Genomic DNA, 16,799 nt, shown 5'->3' on the forward strand with positions numbered 1-16,799 from the left:
TAACACATGAATTGTTAATTACACTTTTCCTTTTGAAGTCGGACTGTACCAACTACTATAGTTTGGTGTCGGTTTAAATAGGTATTTGGGGGAAACGCAACTAAGTATACCTGGACACTTCTGAGTAGCCTGCTGCCTATCTCCATCTGAACCTAACCCAACACTGGTTCTGCCTGGCTTGACCACAGTACCACCTTTTACTCACCCCAATCTCCTCATTTTGCCATCTGGGACTTGACCGTGTCGTCAAAGCTCCCAAACAGCCAAGAATGGAAAACCCTCCACCTCTGCTCTGTTGTAGACTTCTCTCCTGCACTCCAGATCGAGCTGGAACTTATCATAGGACAAAGATCCATTTGCCATTCTCAGTTTTCTGTTCTTCCTTCTTCGAAGCCACAAAGATAAATAAAATAAATAACTGGAAGCAAACGTGCTGACCTACCTGAACAACCCGTGATAACTGTCCCCCAAGAAGAAATCTCTTAAAACTACCTTACTGGCTCATTTAGGTAGCACACGTTTATTTGATTCAGCCACATTCTGCAAGGTAAGCTGAAGCTAACACTCCTGTATTTGTTACTTTGTAGCATTTCATTTTTAAAACTGCAGTATAAAAGAACATAATAAGGGCCTGGAGTGTTGATTTTTCTAAAACATGGATATGAATCAAGTTTCCCCACAGAATTACCTATTTCTTCTAGAAATCAGAAGGGTGCTCTACTGTCAGCCTTGCCCTCAAGGGCCATTTGAGGCAACTGTCTTACTAGACAAAGGGTCTTAGCATCTCGGCCCCAAATCAGATACAATCCTTATTACTCACTTTTGAAGAATCTAATGCTATCAACAGTTCCTATCTCCAGGTGCATGAGGATATTAGGATTAGTTACTGTGTAAATTGCCTCTAGCTAGGTACCTAGACCATGCTTATTACCAAAAAAAAAAAAAAAAAAAAAAAAAAATTAATTTCAGGATAGCTTTTTCTTTCAGTAAAGGGAGAAAAATCTAAGTAGAACTCTAAAATATTCATAAGTACTAAAATCTGTTCTGTTAAAATGAGAAAGAATTATAGCCCTGATATATTTAATGTGAAACTACTTTTAAAGGTCAGTTATCTCCTGTTTCGCCTTGATTTGCCACATGATTTAATCAAAGGATAGGGACCATGAGATGAGTTTCTTATAATTAATAGACTAAACATGCCCATCATTTTATGGCATCTAAATATTTTAGAGCTTAACCCAGAAATCTTGAGTACAGATTACTCCAACCTATTACATTTTTGCTCTAAAAAAATTCTTACATAATAACCATAGAAAGAAGAGTGCCTCAAACTTTTCCACTCCTGAATTAATAATCATTTGCCATCAGTTTCTGGGATGATTCTTACAAATAACTGCACAGCTTCTGTTTGGTTGATCTTATCATGCTAGCAAGCCTGTGGTAACAAATAGAGTTAAGAATTAACTTTCTAAAGGGAAAGCAACAAAAATTCTGCAACAAAAACTCAGATCTATTAAAAAGGATTTTCTCTTTTTTTTTTTTTTTTTTTTCACCCTGACTTTCAATAGGCCTTGGGTTTCCTAGCCTGGCAGAAATGAACACGTCAGCTTTCATTGCAAATCACTGCCCAGCTAAAATGGGATTTTGAAAAGATGTGCCACCTTTTTCATTAATAATAACATCAAATTCTTTTTTTTTTTGGTTTGCTTTATAGACATACCCTTCTCAGTTCCACAAATCATTTCTTTGTGACTATGGATCTAAAAAGAAAAGACTGAAGAAGACTGAATTCTTTTCCTCTGTCACTATGAATTACATAAATACAAGATATAGAAAGTCTTTCTGCCTTAAATACCAGTAAATCTCTTCCAAAAATCTGATTCCAAGAAAGCAAAGGAGAAAAAGTCGAAGCCAGGAAACAAGGAAGAAAGGATGAAGGGAAGAAAGGAGGAATGGAGGTGGGGAGAGAGGGAGCAATACCGTCTATATGAATAAATCTAAACATAAAAAGAAGTTACAGAAACAAGTATACCCAAAGACTCAATTCTCAAGAAAAAGTTGTTAATTCAACCTCTTAGCTTATTTACAAACCACTTTTATTATCAATCATGCATGATTCAGAAACCAGGATAATATTAAAGCTCAAACCTTATGATTTTGCATAATTTGCCACCATGGGAAGTTGGTGCACTGCAGCATTGACAAGGCACAGATGGGCTGAACCTTAGTATAACCCCAACAATTAGCTTCTCGTAGGATATATGAGTTATCTATGGTTCTCATGGATTGCCTTTTTGTCTTCATCAGCATTTGTCTGCGGTTTACAGGGACCGATTAATATATGGCATTTGTATTTCACAGGCACAGCCATCAGGCTGTCACTTTTGCCTCTAGGTAAACATATGCAGTTTGAGGCAATTGTTCTTTATAATTTCCATACCAGCCTCTGATTGATGGAATGCCAGAGCTATAAAATCTTGTTAGTAAAACAAAAACTCGGTCCAGGTGTTTGTGATTTTTTATGATTTTGACTTTCAAGGTCAAAGCGCTACCTTTGTAGTCAGGCTTCCACACAGCTCAAGGGAAAACTGGTGAGTCCAATGGAAAGTACCAGAGTCTTTCTTCTCATGAATCACAGAGCAGCAGCCTCAGACCCCCTGCTAGAAATGCAGAATCTCAGGCTGGGCTCCATACCTGCCACATCAGAATCAACACTTCAGCAACTTCCTGGGATTTGGGGTGTACTTTAGTGTTTGAAAAGTGAGCTAGAAAGATTGCCTTCTAGTATGCAATACGTTCCAGCAGTTTAAAGCCATTCAGGTGGACTTTGAGAACAGCCCCTCCCAACCTGAATCTTAAGTCGTTTTAACTATGTCAGCTGTGTTGATGGATTAATCTCACGTACATAATCTGATACCAAATGACTTTGTGTATTCAGTTCTTAGAACCACTCTGCCAATTAATTACCCAGCCTGATTTTAAGTTCCTTTGACTTAATTTACACAAACAAAACACAACTTTTACATTCAGAAAATCTCAGGAGCCAGCATATGTGGGAATAAACCCAGTAATCAGGTGGGCCTCAAAGTTACTTAAATGTATTATTATTTAATGATGTGTGCATTTAAATGACGAGTTTACTTATTTTTTTGTAAAGGGCCAGATGGTAAATATTTGAAGCTCTATGCACCAACAAGCAATATAACTTCATTTGTATCCACATTTAGTATTCCCTACATTAAAGGGCAGAAGTCATTGTTAGGTCTTGGCCATACAAAAAAAGGCAATGGTCAGGATTTCATTCATAGGCTACAGTTTGCTGATCTGTGATTTGGGTGAGCAATCTAAAATGTAGAGAATGAGGGTCTGAGACCTAAGAGATAGCACTCTGGAACAGGATCCAGGAGCCACTTCTATATTTTCCCTGTAGATACAGCAAATCTATTTGTCACTGTAGTCCTAGCCCCTGCCAAGGCTTTGGTCTGGTGAGGCCAAGAGGCAACATGACATAGTTCTATGATTCTGAAGAGAAAGGGTAAGGATACCATGGATTTAGTTACCATGTATTATTGCATTAGTAATGAGCATGTGCCTCTTTGATACTCTAAGGAAGCAAGTTTCCACTCAACAAAGGAAAAGTCTTCTAAAATAGGGAATAAACTTACAGGACACTCTGCAACATAAGGTAGTAAGAATGTTTTTTTAAAAAAAATTTTTTTTAACGTTTATTTATTTTTGAGACAGAGAGAGACAGAGCATGAACAGGGGAGGGGCAGAGAGAGAGGGAGACACAGAATCCGAAAGAGGCTCCAGGCTCTGAGCTGTCAGCACAAAGCCCGACGCGGGGCTCGAACTCACGGACCATGAGATCATGACCTGAGCCGAAGTCGGACGCTTAACCGACCAAGCCACCCAGGCGCCCCAAGAATGTTTTTTAAAAAGCCACTTTACATACTGAATAGACTAACCATACCAAAGATTAATGACTGAGATTTTGTTCAACAGTATAGCTAAGAAATTCCTAATTTTGCATTTTCTTTTTTTTCCAAGAAATGTTCTGCAACTTAATTAAAGAGAGGCCCTAAAAAGGTTATGTTCAAGGTTCAGGGGGTGTGCTGTGCAAATGCCCTTTATTATCTTAAAATAGTTACTTGATCTGTGTGTGTGTATGCACTTTCAACAATGCTACTGCTTTTTTTTTAAATTTTTGTTTAATGTTTGTTTATTTTTGAGACAGAGAGAGGCAGAGCACGAACGGGGGAGGGGCAGAGAGAGAGGGAGACACAGAATCGGAAAGAGGCTCCAGGCTCCGAGCCGTCAGCACAGAGCCCGACGCGGGGCTCGAACCCACCGACCGCGAGATCGTGACCTGAGCCGAAGTCGGACGCTTAACCGACTGCGCCACCCAGGCGCCCCCAATGCTACTGCTTTAATGCTACCAACAGGAGTGTCCTGCTTGGAAGTAGTGGGGTGCTAGGCTCAGGGTGAGTGTGGACCATGAGGGGAAGATGATGACTAGAAGCCTGGAAGGAAAGAGGGTAGGCCTGGAGGCCAAGCTCAGGAACCCCTCAGATTTACTTCTGGAAATGGATAGACACCATAAATGAGTCATGGTAAGCTACGACCATGCCACCAATAAGATTAAGAAATTCTTAATTTCTGCCCATCAGAGTTAAGGTCTACTTTCTGGTATCCTTCTGGCTCTTTGTGAATGCAACCAGTTCTGATTCATGAAGGTTAAGAATTTGCTCTTGAAGAGTTTGTACTTGTTAACATTCTCTCTAGCATACTTCTGAAAATCAGCAGAGACTCAATGCACCCGTCTCTTCATGGCTGGATGTTTTTGCCGTGGCAGGTTGGAGTGGAGAAGAACATAAAGCCTGTGACATGGGAGTGGCCCTGTGAGCTCTGTGCTTTAACTTTCTTTTTTCTTTTTTTCTTTTGTCATTTTTTAATGTTTATTTATCTCTGAGAGAGAGAAAGCCAGAACATGAGTGGGGGATGGGGCAAAGAGAGAGGGAGACACAGAATCCATAGCAGGTTTCAGGCTCTGACCTGTCATCACAGAGCCCGACATGGGGCTCAAGCTCATGAACTGCGAGATCATGACCTGAGCCGAAGTCAGACGCTTAACCGACTGAGCCACCCAGGCGCCACTGTCCTTTAACTGTAGATATTAGTTTTAGGGCCTACTGAAAACTCACTTTCCCACCCACACCCTTGGCAAACATTGCTAATCCATCACAGCACAAGGTGCCGAGCTTAAGTGCTCTCAGACCGCAAATCATTTGATCCGTCATTAAAGAAGAAACCTATAGTCGTCCCTTGTCTGTAGACACATTTGCGAAGCATGGTGCTTAGCACTAAGACCAAAGACAATACTGCAGGCATTAGGAATGTGAATTTGACTACTGTGTCAACTCTCCTACCCTGTGTGTCAGTAACCTAAAATGAGATACTGGTGGAACCGCATATAAAACCACAGATCTCAATAATCCAATGAAGAATGATCCAGCTTCCTCAGCAAGTCCTGCTTTATGCTCTCTGGGGTCCAGTGGTGCCCAGCTGTCAGCGTATGCTACCTCTAGGTCGGTTTGCCTAATGTCCACTGAGAAGCAACAAATAGGGCCTTTCTATAAGTACAGCACTATGCACAAAAGTCTAACTTGTTGCCAAGATTCCTTAGGTTCTGTTAAGGTGCCTATTGCCTAAATCATCTTGGGAACATCCCATTAGCAGATTTCTTGGCATTTAGTCTAAAAATTGCTAATACCAGATACCTGACTGTGATGTAAGAGAGCAGGGCTCTCTTTTCTCACATGTCTGAATTCACAAGCCTATTAGTGGAAACTTTAGATTCCATAGTGGAAGGAAATAGGGAGATGATGAATAAGAAAAGGTTTGGGTTCTGTTAAAATATAATATCCCGGAGTTTTCCAGGGAAGGTGGCAAGAAACATGTCTGCGTTGGCTGTCATTCCAGTGAGCATGACATTCACTTTACTTTCTGCTAGTCAAGATATGTTTATTCTGTTTAAGTCAATTTATAGGCACCTGGTGTGCACCTACAAGGTGTACAGGAAACACCTAAAAGTGCATTTTTCCCTTTGCTTCAGAATCCCCGAGTCAGCTATTCCTTCCCTGGCCCCGTTTGTCTGCCCAGCTCCGTCTTGTCGATAGCTGGTTGCTAAACGTTCATCCAGTTTGGGCTCAGCCATTTCACGTCTGGCTGCTGGAATATTGTGACCTGGCATTGGACTGCCTATTCTGTCTTCAACTGCCATCCTTCAGGAAATTATTTCTAATGTTCTCCCAACACCTCCAACTACCAACGTCCCAAAACCTAAGCTGAGAAGTAACCACTTGGGCCTCATTTCGAATCCCTTAACCAAACAGGAGAAATAAACCATAAGAAGCCCTAATGGCTTTTGACTGAGTCCATGAGCTTCAGCATCATCTCCACGGATCTCAGAAGGCTTCCAACACTTTCATTTCCAACACAAATGGAAAACCCTTCAGATTTCACTTTTTCCTGGCAGAGCTAGGTAATTTCTACACTCAAAGGGATGGTGTCCTTCACAATTCCACCACCTTCTTTGGTTCTGTGGTGCTGAAATCTAACCAAGAATTATGGGCCAACTGTGGTCAGACATTGTGCATATCTGCACAGAAATCCCGGCACGAAGTCACAACACTTTGCCTGAACTCACTCCGCAAAGAGAGTACACCAACAGAATCCAGTTATCAGCAACAAAAGCCAGGGAAGGGGACTCTGCCATCAATGAGATGTAAAGACAGAGGAAATTAGGCCTCAATACTGACTGGCTCAAAGGACAGACTGGGAAGACAAGAGCAGGGGGAAAACTCTTCAAATCGCCTTTCAGCTTTCTCTAAAAAAAAGAAAGAAAGCAATTGTTATTCAAAACCCAAGTTATAGAAAAGAAAACATAAACAAAACAGCTGTTCTTTCCCATCATAAAAGGATATCATAGCCAGTTATCGCCACCATAAGCAGCAGGTAATATACATTTCTAACACTTCCTTGGCCACACCCACATTTTGAAGATTATTTACTTTGGGCAGAATCCTCATATTGTTTATACTTTTGTCTCCAGCTTTGAAACTAAAAATCTCATGACCATCTGGAAATTCTGTTATGTCTTCTAAGAGGCATTCTCCCATATAAGTTATTAATATATTACACTTGACAAATAATTACCTCTTACTTTGTGCCAGGTATTACTCTAGACATTTGGTATTCAGAGTGAATAAAACAAAGATCCACGTCTGCATGGAGCTTACAATCAAGTCAAGGGGAGGGAGAATGGAGAGTAGGAGAGAAAACCTACAATCAGTTGAAATAATAAATCAGTAAATAATGCAGTATGGTACAAGATAATCCACACCAGAGTCAGGGTAAGGAGAGTGCAAAGAGTAGAGAAAAAGACGGTGTTGCAGATTGTAGGAACCCATCTTTCCTCTGAACCCCTAGCACTGTGCAGCTCTTATTTCTACCTACCTCTTATTTTTTTTCCCTATCAAAATCCTTATCAAGGCAGCTTAGCAAAGTGGTTAAGCACCTGAATTTGGAATCAAACCTAAGATCTAATCCTTGCCCACTAGTTATTAGCTGTGAACTAATAATTTTGGCAAGTTATTTAGCATCTCTAAACCTTAGTTTCTACCTGTCATTTGTGGTTTTGTGAGGGGTAAAGGAAAATTTTTTAAATTGGGCCTAAAGTAACATCTAGACATATTAAGCACGAAGTACATGGTATATAGTATTGCCTTCTACAAAGTATTCTGCACTTTTAGTGATTTGTCCCCCTGCCAGAGATCGTCCCCTTCTCAGAGATCGGCAGAGCTCCTGAGAAGAGGTCTGCATCCACAGCAGCAGCATCTAACAGCAGAAACCCTGAATTCATAAAAGAAGACACACCTTCTAACCCAAAATCTGGGCTTTGGATTTCTTCATCAGTAACATGAGAACTCACTAATAAATATTTAACAAACTGATAAAACAAAATTAAGGTATTAAAACTCCGTTATGCAAGATAGATGCTCAAGAAATGTTTCCTGAGTTGAGTCAGCAAAGACTCAAGGACGATAATGGATTTGACTGGAGAGTATTTTCCTGATAAACAGCTGAAGTTTGTTCTCTGGAGAGAAAAGCGGATTAGACCTTGATAGTCTTCGCATCTTCTCTGGGATGACAGTGATTCTTTAAAGAAGTCTCTAAGATAAGACTTTGAAAGTGGCTCCTTTGCTACAGCGTGTGGATAAAAAGTTGCCCTGTAACTTCCAGTAAAAGAAAAAGGAATATGATGAATGCCCTCGCCCAATCTCCTTTTCCCTAAACCCAAGATAAGGTTCCAGGATGCCATAGAGTGCTAATCCACCCTGTGAGATTAACAGAGGGAAAAGTGTGTAAATGCTGGTTTCTGGTCCTCTCTTTTAAAACGAAGTGGAATTTCATAGACAATAAAATACTGCTTCCTGTATGACTCTCTACCACTCTCTTTGGTAAACTAACCTAGGGTTTCTTTTTTCTCTGCAGCCCAGATGCTGCCTCGTGACTATATGTCTGTGAGCCACTTTCAGATGGACCCCCAAAGTTCTTACCACTGCAATTGCTATTACCGGCTCATTGCTGCTGGCAAGTCTATCAGAAAATAAAAATATGTTATGGAAGTTAATAACAGTCTGTCACCTTCCCAGAAGAGTAACAGCTGTGTAACATACCCAATAATGGACTAAAACTTAGAGTACAAGGAGCTTCATCACCACGTAATTGAAAGGAAACGACATGGACAGGGCAGGAAACATTCCTGGGTAAGCAACACATCTAATAAGAAAAAGCACTGGGGGAAAAAAATCACTATAAATCATGTAATTTTAAAATTGTCTTTCTTTTCCAGAGGGAGGCTGTAGTTTTGATTATATTTTTTAGAATATAAGAGTTCTCCAATTAACATGTATCATTGTGTGTGGCTAATATTTTAAGCTGATGACCCACTTGTATATCTTTGCTTAATACTTTGTTTTTATCATGCTTCCTAAGAGGGCTATTCATACATTTTCTGGTTTACCTTCTTTCCAGGCATATGGAGGGATTGTATTTTCTTGACTCCTTTGAGGTTAGGCATGGCCATGGGACTTGTTTGGTCTATGAAATGTAAGTGAAAATAACATACATCCCTTATGAAAAGTTGTAAAAGCAAATCCCCCAAAATATCTGGTACCTTTGCCCAAAACAGTATGTGATAGAAGCTGCCAGCCATCCATGTTAAGGGTTCTTAAGAAAAGAGAAAGATAGAAACAGAAGACAGAAATTCTGTCATCCTTGTTTCCTACACATTAACAATGAACAGAGCTCTATCAATAGACCTACAACAAGCATGATAACTAAGCTTTACTTGGTGTTTGGCCACTGAGATTTGGGGCTTGATGGGGATCACGGCATCAGGTAATGAATCCTGACTGATAAAGAGGCTTAATAATTAATTTTAAGCAATTGATTTTAGAGCACTTAACGTGACCTTGGTGATGGCCTGTGCATCAGTGGTTTTAAGTTCAAAGTTTTCAGTAAAAGATAGCAAAGATTACAGCATGTCTCCAGAGTTCTCTGCTCTGAATAGTTTTGAAGCAGAACACATGATAAGATAAAAAACCCATTTCCATAAACGGCCAGGAATAAAGAGCATCCCTCGGCTCCAACCTCTGACAATGGTGTATTCAGTTCAAAACACGTCTTAAACCACATCAATTCAGTTTCACATCTTTGGTGATGGACAATAACTAATCAGGAAAGCCCCTTTGTTGGGGCTGCACTGTGGGAAGAGACAAAAACACTGGGTGTATGTTGGGTTCTAGGTTCCTGCGGTGAAGCCCTGGCTTGCAGTGATTCATAAAATAAAAGGAAGAGAGACAACTCATCGAGGTGCACACTATGAAGGGTGAATGTGATTATGTGGATGATACATTGATAGGATATTTAGGAAAAGGCAAGAAAGCAAAGGAAAGGGCTTGAATAAAGAAAAAGGATTTTAGAAAAAACGTATTTCAATTATAATAATACCAGCTCAAAAAAAACCAAAAAACAAAAAACCCAAAACATTACCTTTTCTCACCTGAACAGATGGAATAAGATTTCTATTACGAGTTTAAAGAGAAGAGGTAATCGTCTCACACATGACCTAAACTAATGGAACTTAGGATGGCATAAATAAATACTAGTTATCAAAAGAACATATGCCTTAAAGCAACTTAAAACATCACTGTCTTTGTGGGGAAATGGAGTGTGGGGACATTTGAAAACAGTTCACTAACCTGTGGTTCAGTTGCAAGCACCTGTAAGTTTGAAAAGAAAACTTCTGGATGCTAGGGAGGGGATGCAGCATTACTTCTCAGTGTTTTACAAAAGAACTATGTCTAGGAGTTCAAGCGATGCTGCGACAATCCCCATGGGGCAGTTATGTTACCCCCTTACAGTTTCTCAGGAGGAAGAATTAAGTGTCTCATATCAATAGTTCCTATATGTGTCTCCTTATTAACATTCAGAATTGGGAATTTTATCTTATAATTACTCCAGGAAGTAATTTTCAGAAGCTGATGACTTAGACGATAAAACAAATATGTTTTGCAATTTTGTTTTTGCGATTTTGTATTTACTTTTATGTAAATATTTTTATGGGAATGACATAATTCTCATAAAACCTCATGTCGTTTCATTACATCTAATTTGAGCTCTCTAATGTTATAGAAGGCTTCTTTAAAAATGCTTTTATGAAAATATATAAATTTGCATGTTGATTTATACATGAGAAATCCACCTACCCTATTAAAAAAATCCTTCTAATGGTCTGCATGGCTAAATGGAATTTAAAATAAACCCCCCAAATATCTGGTAACTTTGCCCAAAACAGTATGTGATAGATGCTGCCAGCCATCCATGTGAAGGGTTCATAAAAAATAGTTTAAAATTATATGAATTTTATGTTAAAATAATATCGCCACCAAACTTTAATGAGCACAAATTAGCTACTAAAATTTTTGTGCCATGAAGGCTCTTAGAATTCAATTAGCACAAACTTCCATACATTTGACTTGATCATCTAGACTTAGGATGTGCATTACACATAATTTCTTCCACTAATGAAATAACAAGCATGCTTTAGACCTGGTAGAAGTCTTTTAATGAAGTGTGTGACTTCCTGACATGCTTTGGTGTGTGCTTTACGAATATGGAAGAACGGATTGTAAACTCCACCAAGCAATCTTTAGTCAAAAGAGGGCAATCAAAATTTTAAAGCCTGATCTGGTGCAGCATACTGGCATAAAATTAATAGTGACAGCCCTAATGAAATCCTTTAATACGATGATCAAAAAGAGCCTATGAAATAAAGTACACATATAATCTAAAAATGCATTCTTAGCCCTGGAGAAATGAAGGTTAGGAAAATGTTCTGAGTTCTTCAAACTTCTTTTCACTAGTAATAGCTCACACCTGTACAGGCATTTTAACTTTTGCAAAGCACTTTCATAACTTCCACCTAATTGTATCCTTACACCATCTCTGTCAAGTGGTCATGGGGTGAATAACTGTTCCCACTTGTCATCAAGGAAACTGCTTCCAAAAGAAATTTTTCAGGGACTTACTCAAGGCCAAGAAAATCACTGGGAGACTAGCCCTGGAAACTATATTATGTAACTTCAAATCCAGGCCTGTTCCACATAGACAAAACAACTCCAATGAATAATAATACCTCCTGCTGGTGATAACCATTCTCATAAAGAAGACTGTACTCTGTTCTGTGAAACAGCATTTCAAGAAAGAAGAAACTTGACATGGTTTAGAGACATATAAGAAAGATGGTTCATCTATGAGAAATACACTATGGCGGGATAGTGCCCTGAAACTGATTTGTTGGGATATTTTAGCCTTGTGAGCAAAAGACTAAGCAAGGACTTACTATCATTAATCAACAGCATACAGCTTTTTCTGTTTAAAATTTAAGACAGAATGGCAAGGTATATCAGAAGATAAGGTCATGTTGGGTTGCTAAGAATATCCTAAGATGAGAATTCCCAGATGCCAGTACGACCAGGTGATTTATGCAGATCTGTTCCTGAGAGATTGTTAAGGCTGGGTACAGAGTGCCGCCAGTTTGCGTACGAGAGACTCCAAAGGCAAAAGGATACATTTGGGAATTCTCTACCGTTGATGGTTCACCTCCATCATCTCTAAAAAAGACTTGAGTCTAAATGGAATGGAGCCTTTCTTGAGTCACACTGAAGTTTGGTTACTCTACTTTGCATACAGAGATAGTCTCTCAGAATTTACAGAAGTCTCAGAAATGATCCCAAACCAACAGGGACATATAGAATCTGCACACATTTCTATCCATACATGTATACATAATGTAAGCATACAAAAGACAAGTTGAGAGTACTAAACCAGTTCTCTATGTTTGCGTTGAGCTGGGAGCATAGCATGGCAGCTGAGTACATGTTCATGGCATTCACATAAGTTCCAAATGCTCATAACTATAGTGACCAATAATTCCAAATGTACTTTATACAAAGTAATTTTTTTTATTTAAAAAAAAATGTTTTTTAACGTTTATTTATTTTTGAGACAGAGAGAGACAGAGCATGAATGGGGGAGGGTCAGAGAGAGGGAGAACACAGAATCTGAAACAGGCTCCAGGCTCTGATCTGTCAGCACAGAGCCCGACGTGGGGCTCGAACTCACGGACCATGAGATCATGACCTGAGCCGAAGTCGGACGCCCAACCGACTGAGCCACCCAGGCGCCCCCAAAGTAATTTTTAAAAGATAGTGTAAACTTATTCTGAAAACAAAAAAAAAAATTAAAAAAGCAAAGACAGCTCACATGGTTTTCTAACTCTAAGCATCATCATCTTGACTAACTGCCAAGAGACAGCCGGTAAATTCAGGCATTATCATATATAGCTCATAGAATATATATAAGGATATATTATACGAGGAACAATTTGAAGATGGCTATAAGATATGTTGAAAATGACCAATCTACTCTTTGGAATCAGATGTGTGAGGCAATTTATCATACATGTGATTATATAAAATGAACTTAAAAATAGGTTTGAAGTCAATTTCCAATTGGAATTCTTTACTATATAACTTGCGCATCCCCTTAATTACATGACTAAAAGAACAAATCCTGTTCGAAGATATTTCTGTACTCAGTAACTCAGATCTTAACTGAGTTCCAAAGAAAAGTTAAAATGTTGGTTGACTGCCTGATTTGCTAAGTCCAGTAATGATTATGACTTGGTTCTCTATTCTCCTCTAACTTGAGCATTCTTCCTATTCATCTTCATATACTGTACCTATAGCAAGGGTATATTGGATTATAAAATGTCCCAAAAAAGTATTCTTTTCACTCTAAGATGCTATCAATACTATGATTCACCACCAGTTTAGTCAACAGTGGCTTTGTTTTGATTTTTATTTGGGCGATGGACATTGAGCTAGACATTTCACAGCAATAAATTACAGTAATTATTAGTTTTACTCACACTCTACAGATGCTCCAAGATCTCCTACAGAAGTTTCTTCTATTTCCCTGTGGAGCCTACCATTTGTCCAAGCAATCTGTATAACAGAAGTCCCACAGAGCTGGTCTGGTAATGGCAGAGTCCTCTGTGGAAAGCAAGGAACAAGAACAAAGTAAGTCAGCAATGCCAGAATCTTCTTTCGGAGATGGATGAAGGCAAGAATAAGAGTACTCAAGCACTCATACATTCTGTCTGTCCTATCCCTGTGAGGGCTGGTCTTATATATGCCACGTAGACTGTGATAGAGAAGAAAGACCCAGTCACTATCCCTCAGAACTCAGAATCTAGGCTTTGATAATTACTAAGTATGGTACGTCCAGAGAATGAAATATAACTTAGTTCATGTTTGAATGTGATGATGGGAAGGCATGGAGAATGTTGGTCAAGGAAATCTTCTCTGAGTAAGATTTATACTGGGATTTTAGAGAGATTCAATTGGATGGTGAGGTGCTAACTATTCCAGACAGAGGAAACACCACATATGACCATAAGTTTCAAATGACCTTCAAGGAATTGAGTGCCATTGTAGATACCCACAAATGCTTATCAACTGAGAAATTAACTACTCCTGGAAGCAAGAAATCTATTATTCACAGGTATGCATTGGCTATTGAACCCCTTTTCAGTAATGGTCTTTGAGTTTGTCTGATTTTCAGGCTCTATAAGCTTCCTTTCTCCCTGATGCACATTTGCTCCATTTATATTGGCTCTAGGCTCTGTTCCCTATCAGCATCTGTGACAATTCTTGTAACAATCACAGCGAATCAAGCAGGTGACTAGTATGGTAGATATAACATAATCCTTGTGGAGCCAACCAGGCCCACATTCACTCCAGGTTCTACAGGGATGTCTGCTGGGGGCAGGGGCAATTGGAAGAGGAAAGAAAGTATATGAGTTGGGATGCAGGAAGATGAAATCGAAGAGGCAAAATGTTGATAACCAATGAAGTTCTGAGTGAGGGGACACAAAGGTTCTTTATGTTCTTCTCCCTACTTTTGTGTGTCCTTGAAAAATTCCACAGTAAAAAAGATTTTTAGAAATCTACTTTCCATCACATATGAGTAGTTTAATCCTGGGTAAGTTATTTACCTCCTCTGAATCCCAATTCTTCAATTTAATAAATAAGGGAAATGTTCACTTCACGGAGTTCATGTCAAGATTAAATGAAAAAATAGAAAAGGACTAAAAAGGACTAAAAAGGACTGGGGACAGGGTCCCTATGAACTGCTACAAACATCAGTGCTCTTTAAGTTTACCCATTAAAGACCCAGAACCAATGCCAAACTTACAGCCCTCTAGCCCTGGCTCTGGGTCCTAAAACTTCTCTATTCTTAGTGAACCCATGAAACACCTGAAGACCTTGTCAAAATACAGATTCCAATTCAGTTCATCTTGGGGAGTCCCAAGATAGTGAATTTCTAATAAGCATCTAGGCAATGCTGAAGTCACTGGACTACAGATCATACTCTATGAACCAAGCCCTGACTTCTGTTTTATTTCTGAGACGAAGTGTCCAAGTTTACCCTCCTCTAACTGTTGGATTTCTGTCTTATTCTCCTGTTGTGAGCCCCTGGCTAGGTAACTCCCCAGAATTTTAATCCCTTGAGGACTGAGGTCCCTAGACACAGGCTGACAATTACCCTCAGAGTCTAAAAACTTGTTCTTAACCTTAGAAACAGAAGTTACTCTCAACAAGGCCCCAGACTCTGATTTCTTTTATGGATCCCTGAGGAATTTCTGCTTCCAATGTTGTTATGTTGCCTTAATCACCTCATCATTCCTACATGAACCTCTCTTCCTTAGACTACAATGGGCACCAAATGTTTCTCTGGAGAAGCACTGGCTATCTTGGCACAGTGTGGATTTGCCCAGTGGAAAATCTTCCAATTGCCTGCATTTGGATGTGTCCCTTCAGTGTTTTTTTCTCAACCCCAGTTGAGTTTCATATCCAAATCCTTTCCATTAATTATCTCCCCACCAACATTTTCTGGCAGCCAATGCTTTCACACCCCTCTATAGCAAGAGAAACCTTTCAATACTAGAAGAGGAGAAAGATGCTTGAACCCATCAAATGTATGCAATCAGTAATGTGTTTCTTTGTAAGCAGATGCTTTATTCGAAAGCAGCCTTCAATGAGTGAACATGAACCTTTTGTCAACTAGTTTATGCAGAACTCTAGAACAAGGCTCAGAATTATTTTTTCTAATCTACTCATTATCATCATCCTTTTAACTTTCAGAAGAGTTGGATGTATAAATTCTGAAAACTTGCTAGGGAAAGAAACCCCACAGCTCTGTTACTTGTAGGTAGATTATAGGATTATATTCTGGCAAGGTTAATGAAAAGAGTCATCTCTTTTATATACATATTTTCCATCCCCCCAAGAACAATCTCAAAAGCTATTAAAAATCATGACAAGAATCAAACATTGAGAATAATGCATTCATGTTTAAACATGACTTTTCCAATTGACAGGAGTAACCTTGACGAGCTGCCACCCATCAACGCTTTCTAAACTGATAGGGGTATTCCACATCTTTCTTTCAACACTAAAAGACAGTTTGCAAAATTATCAACTCACAGTAAGCTTGGAAAGAAGTTTCTCATCCTAATAAAACAGTATGTCTTAAGGTTCGTGCAAACTCAATGCTCATGAATAGTTAAAAGTGCTTTGCATATAACTCACACCTGCTCCTAAGACTTACTTCCGTGCATATTTTTCCTCTTTCCTGAAGCTTTATTTTACTGTTAGAGTTTATCTCTTGTGTTTTTGTTTTGCTTTACTTTCATTTCAGACTCCTAGGGCGTACAATAGATCACATGATTTAGGCTCTAAGTTTGTCAGCAACTGCTTTCTGAAAAGTCAACTATAAATTTAAGTATTAGTGATAGATATTCACTGGGTTTTATCTACTCTGAATTCATTTCTTCATATTCTTTGGAGGAAAAAAAAAATTGCAATTACACTCTGATAAAAGGCTGTTTCTGATCCCATCCTTGAAGACATCTTTGGGGCCTGGCTGCTGTTGCCTCTACCCTCAGCTATATATGACTGGGCTTGACTTGCCCACAGTGATTAATCCAGAACCTACTGGGCTTCAGGGAGACAGGTAAGTGCTCTTTCCTGATCTTGCACATGAAAGAATAAAAGCTAGAACTACTTCAGCCACCTTGCCATCAGGAAGGAAGGGCATATCAG

General features: G+C 39.2%; 1 protein-coding gene across 1 annotated transcript in view; it reads right to left on the reverse strand.

The window, feature by feature from the left end:
• Positions 1-16,799, reverse strand: part of ZNF385D (zinc finger protein 385D) — a 1,296,755-nt gene that overhangs the window by 977,910 nt on the left and 302,046 nt on the right. The window contains exon 5 of the mRNA XM_049629860.1: positions 13,562-13,685. Within this exon, the coding sequence (XP_049485817.1) occupies positions 13,562-13,685 (124 nt within the window). The remainder of the gene's footprint in view (positions 1-13,561; positions 13,686-16,799) is intronic.

The sequence above is a fragment of the Panthera uncia genome, chromosome C2 (assembly GCF_023721935.1).
Source record: "Panthera uncia isolate 11264 chromosome C2, Puncia_PCG_1.0, whole genome shotgun sequence".
Lineage (NCBI taxonomy): Eukaryota > Metazoa > Chordata > Mammalia > Carnivora > Felidae > Panthera > Panthera uncia.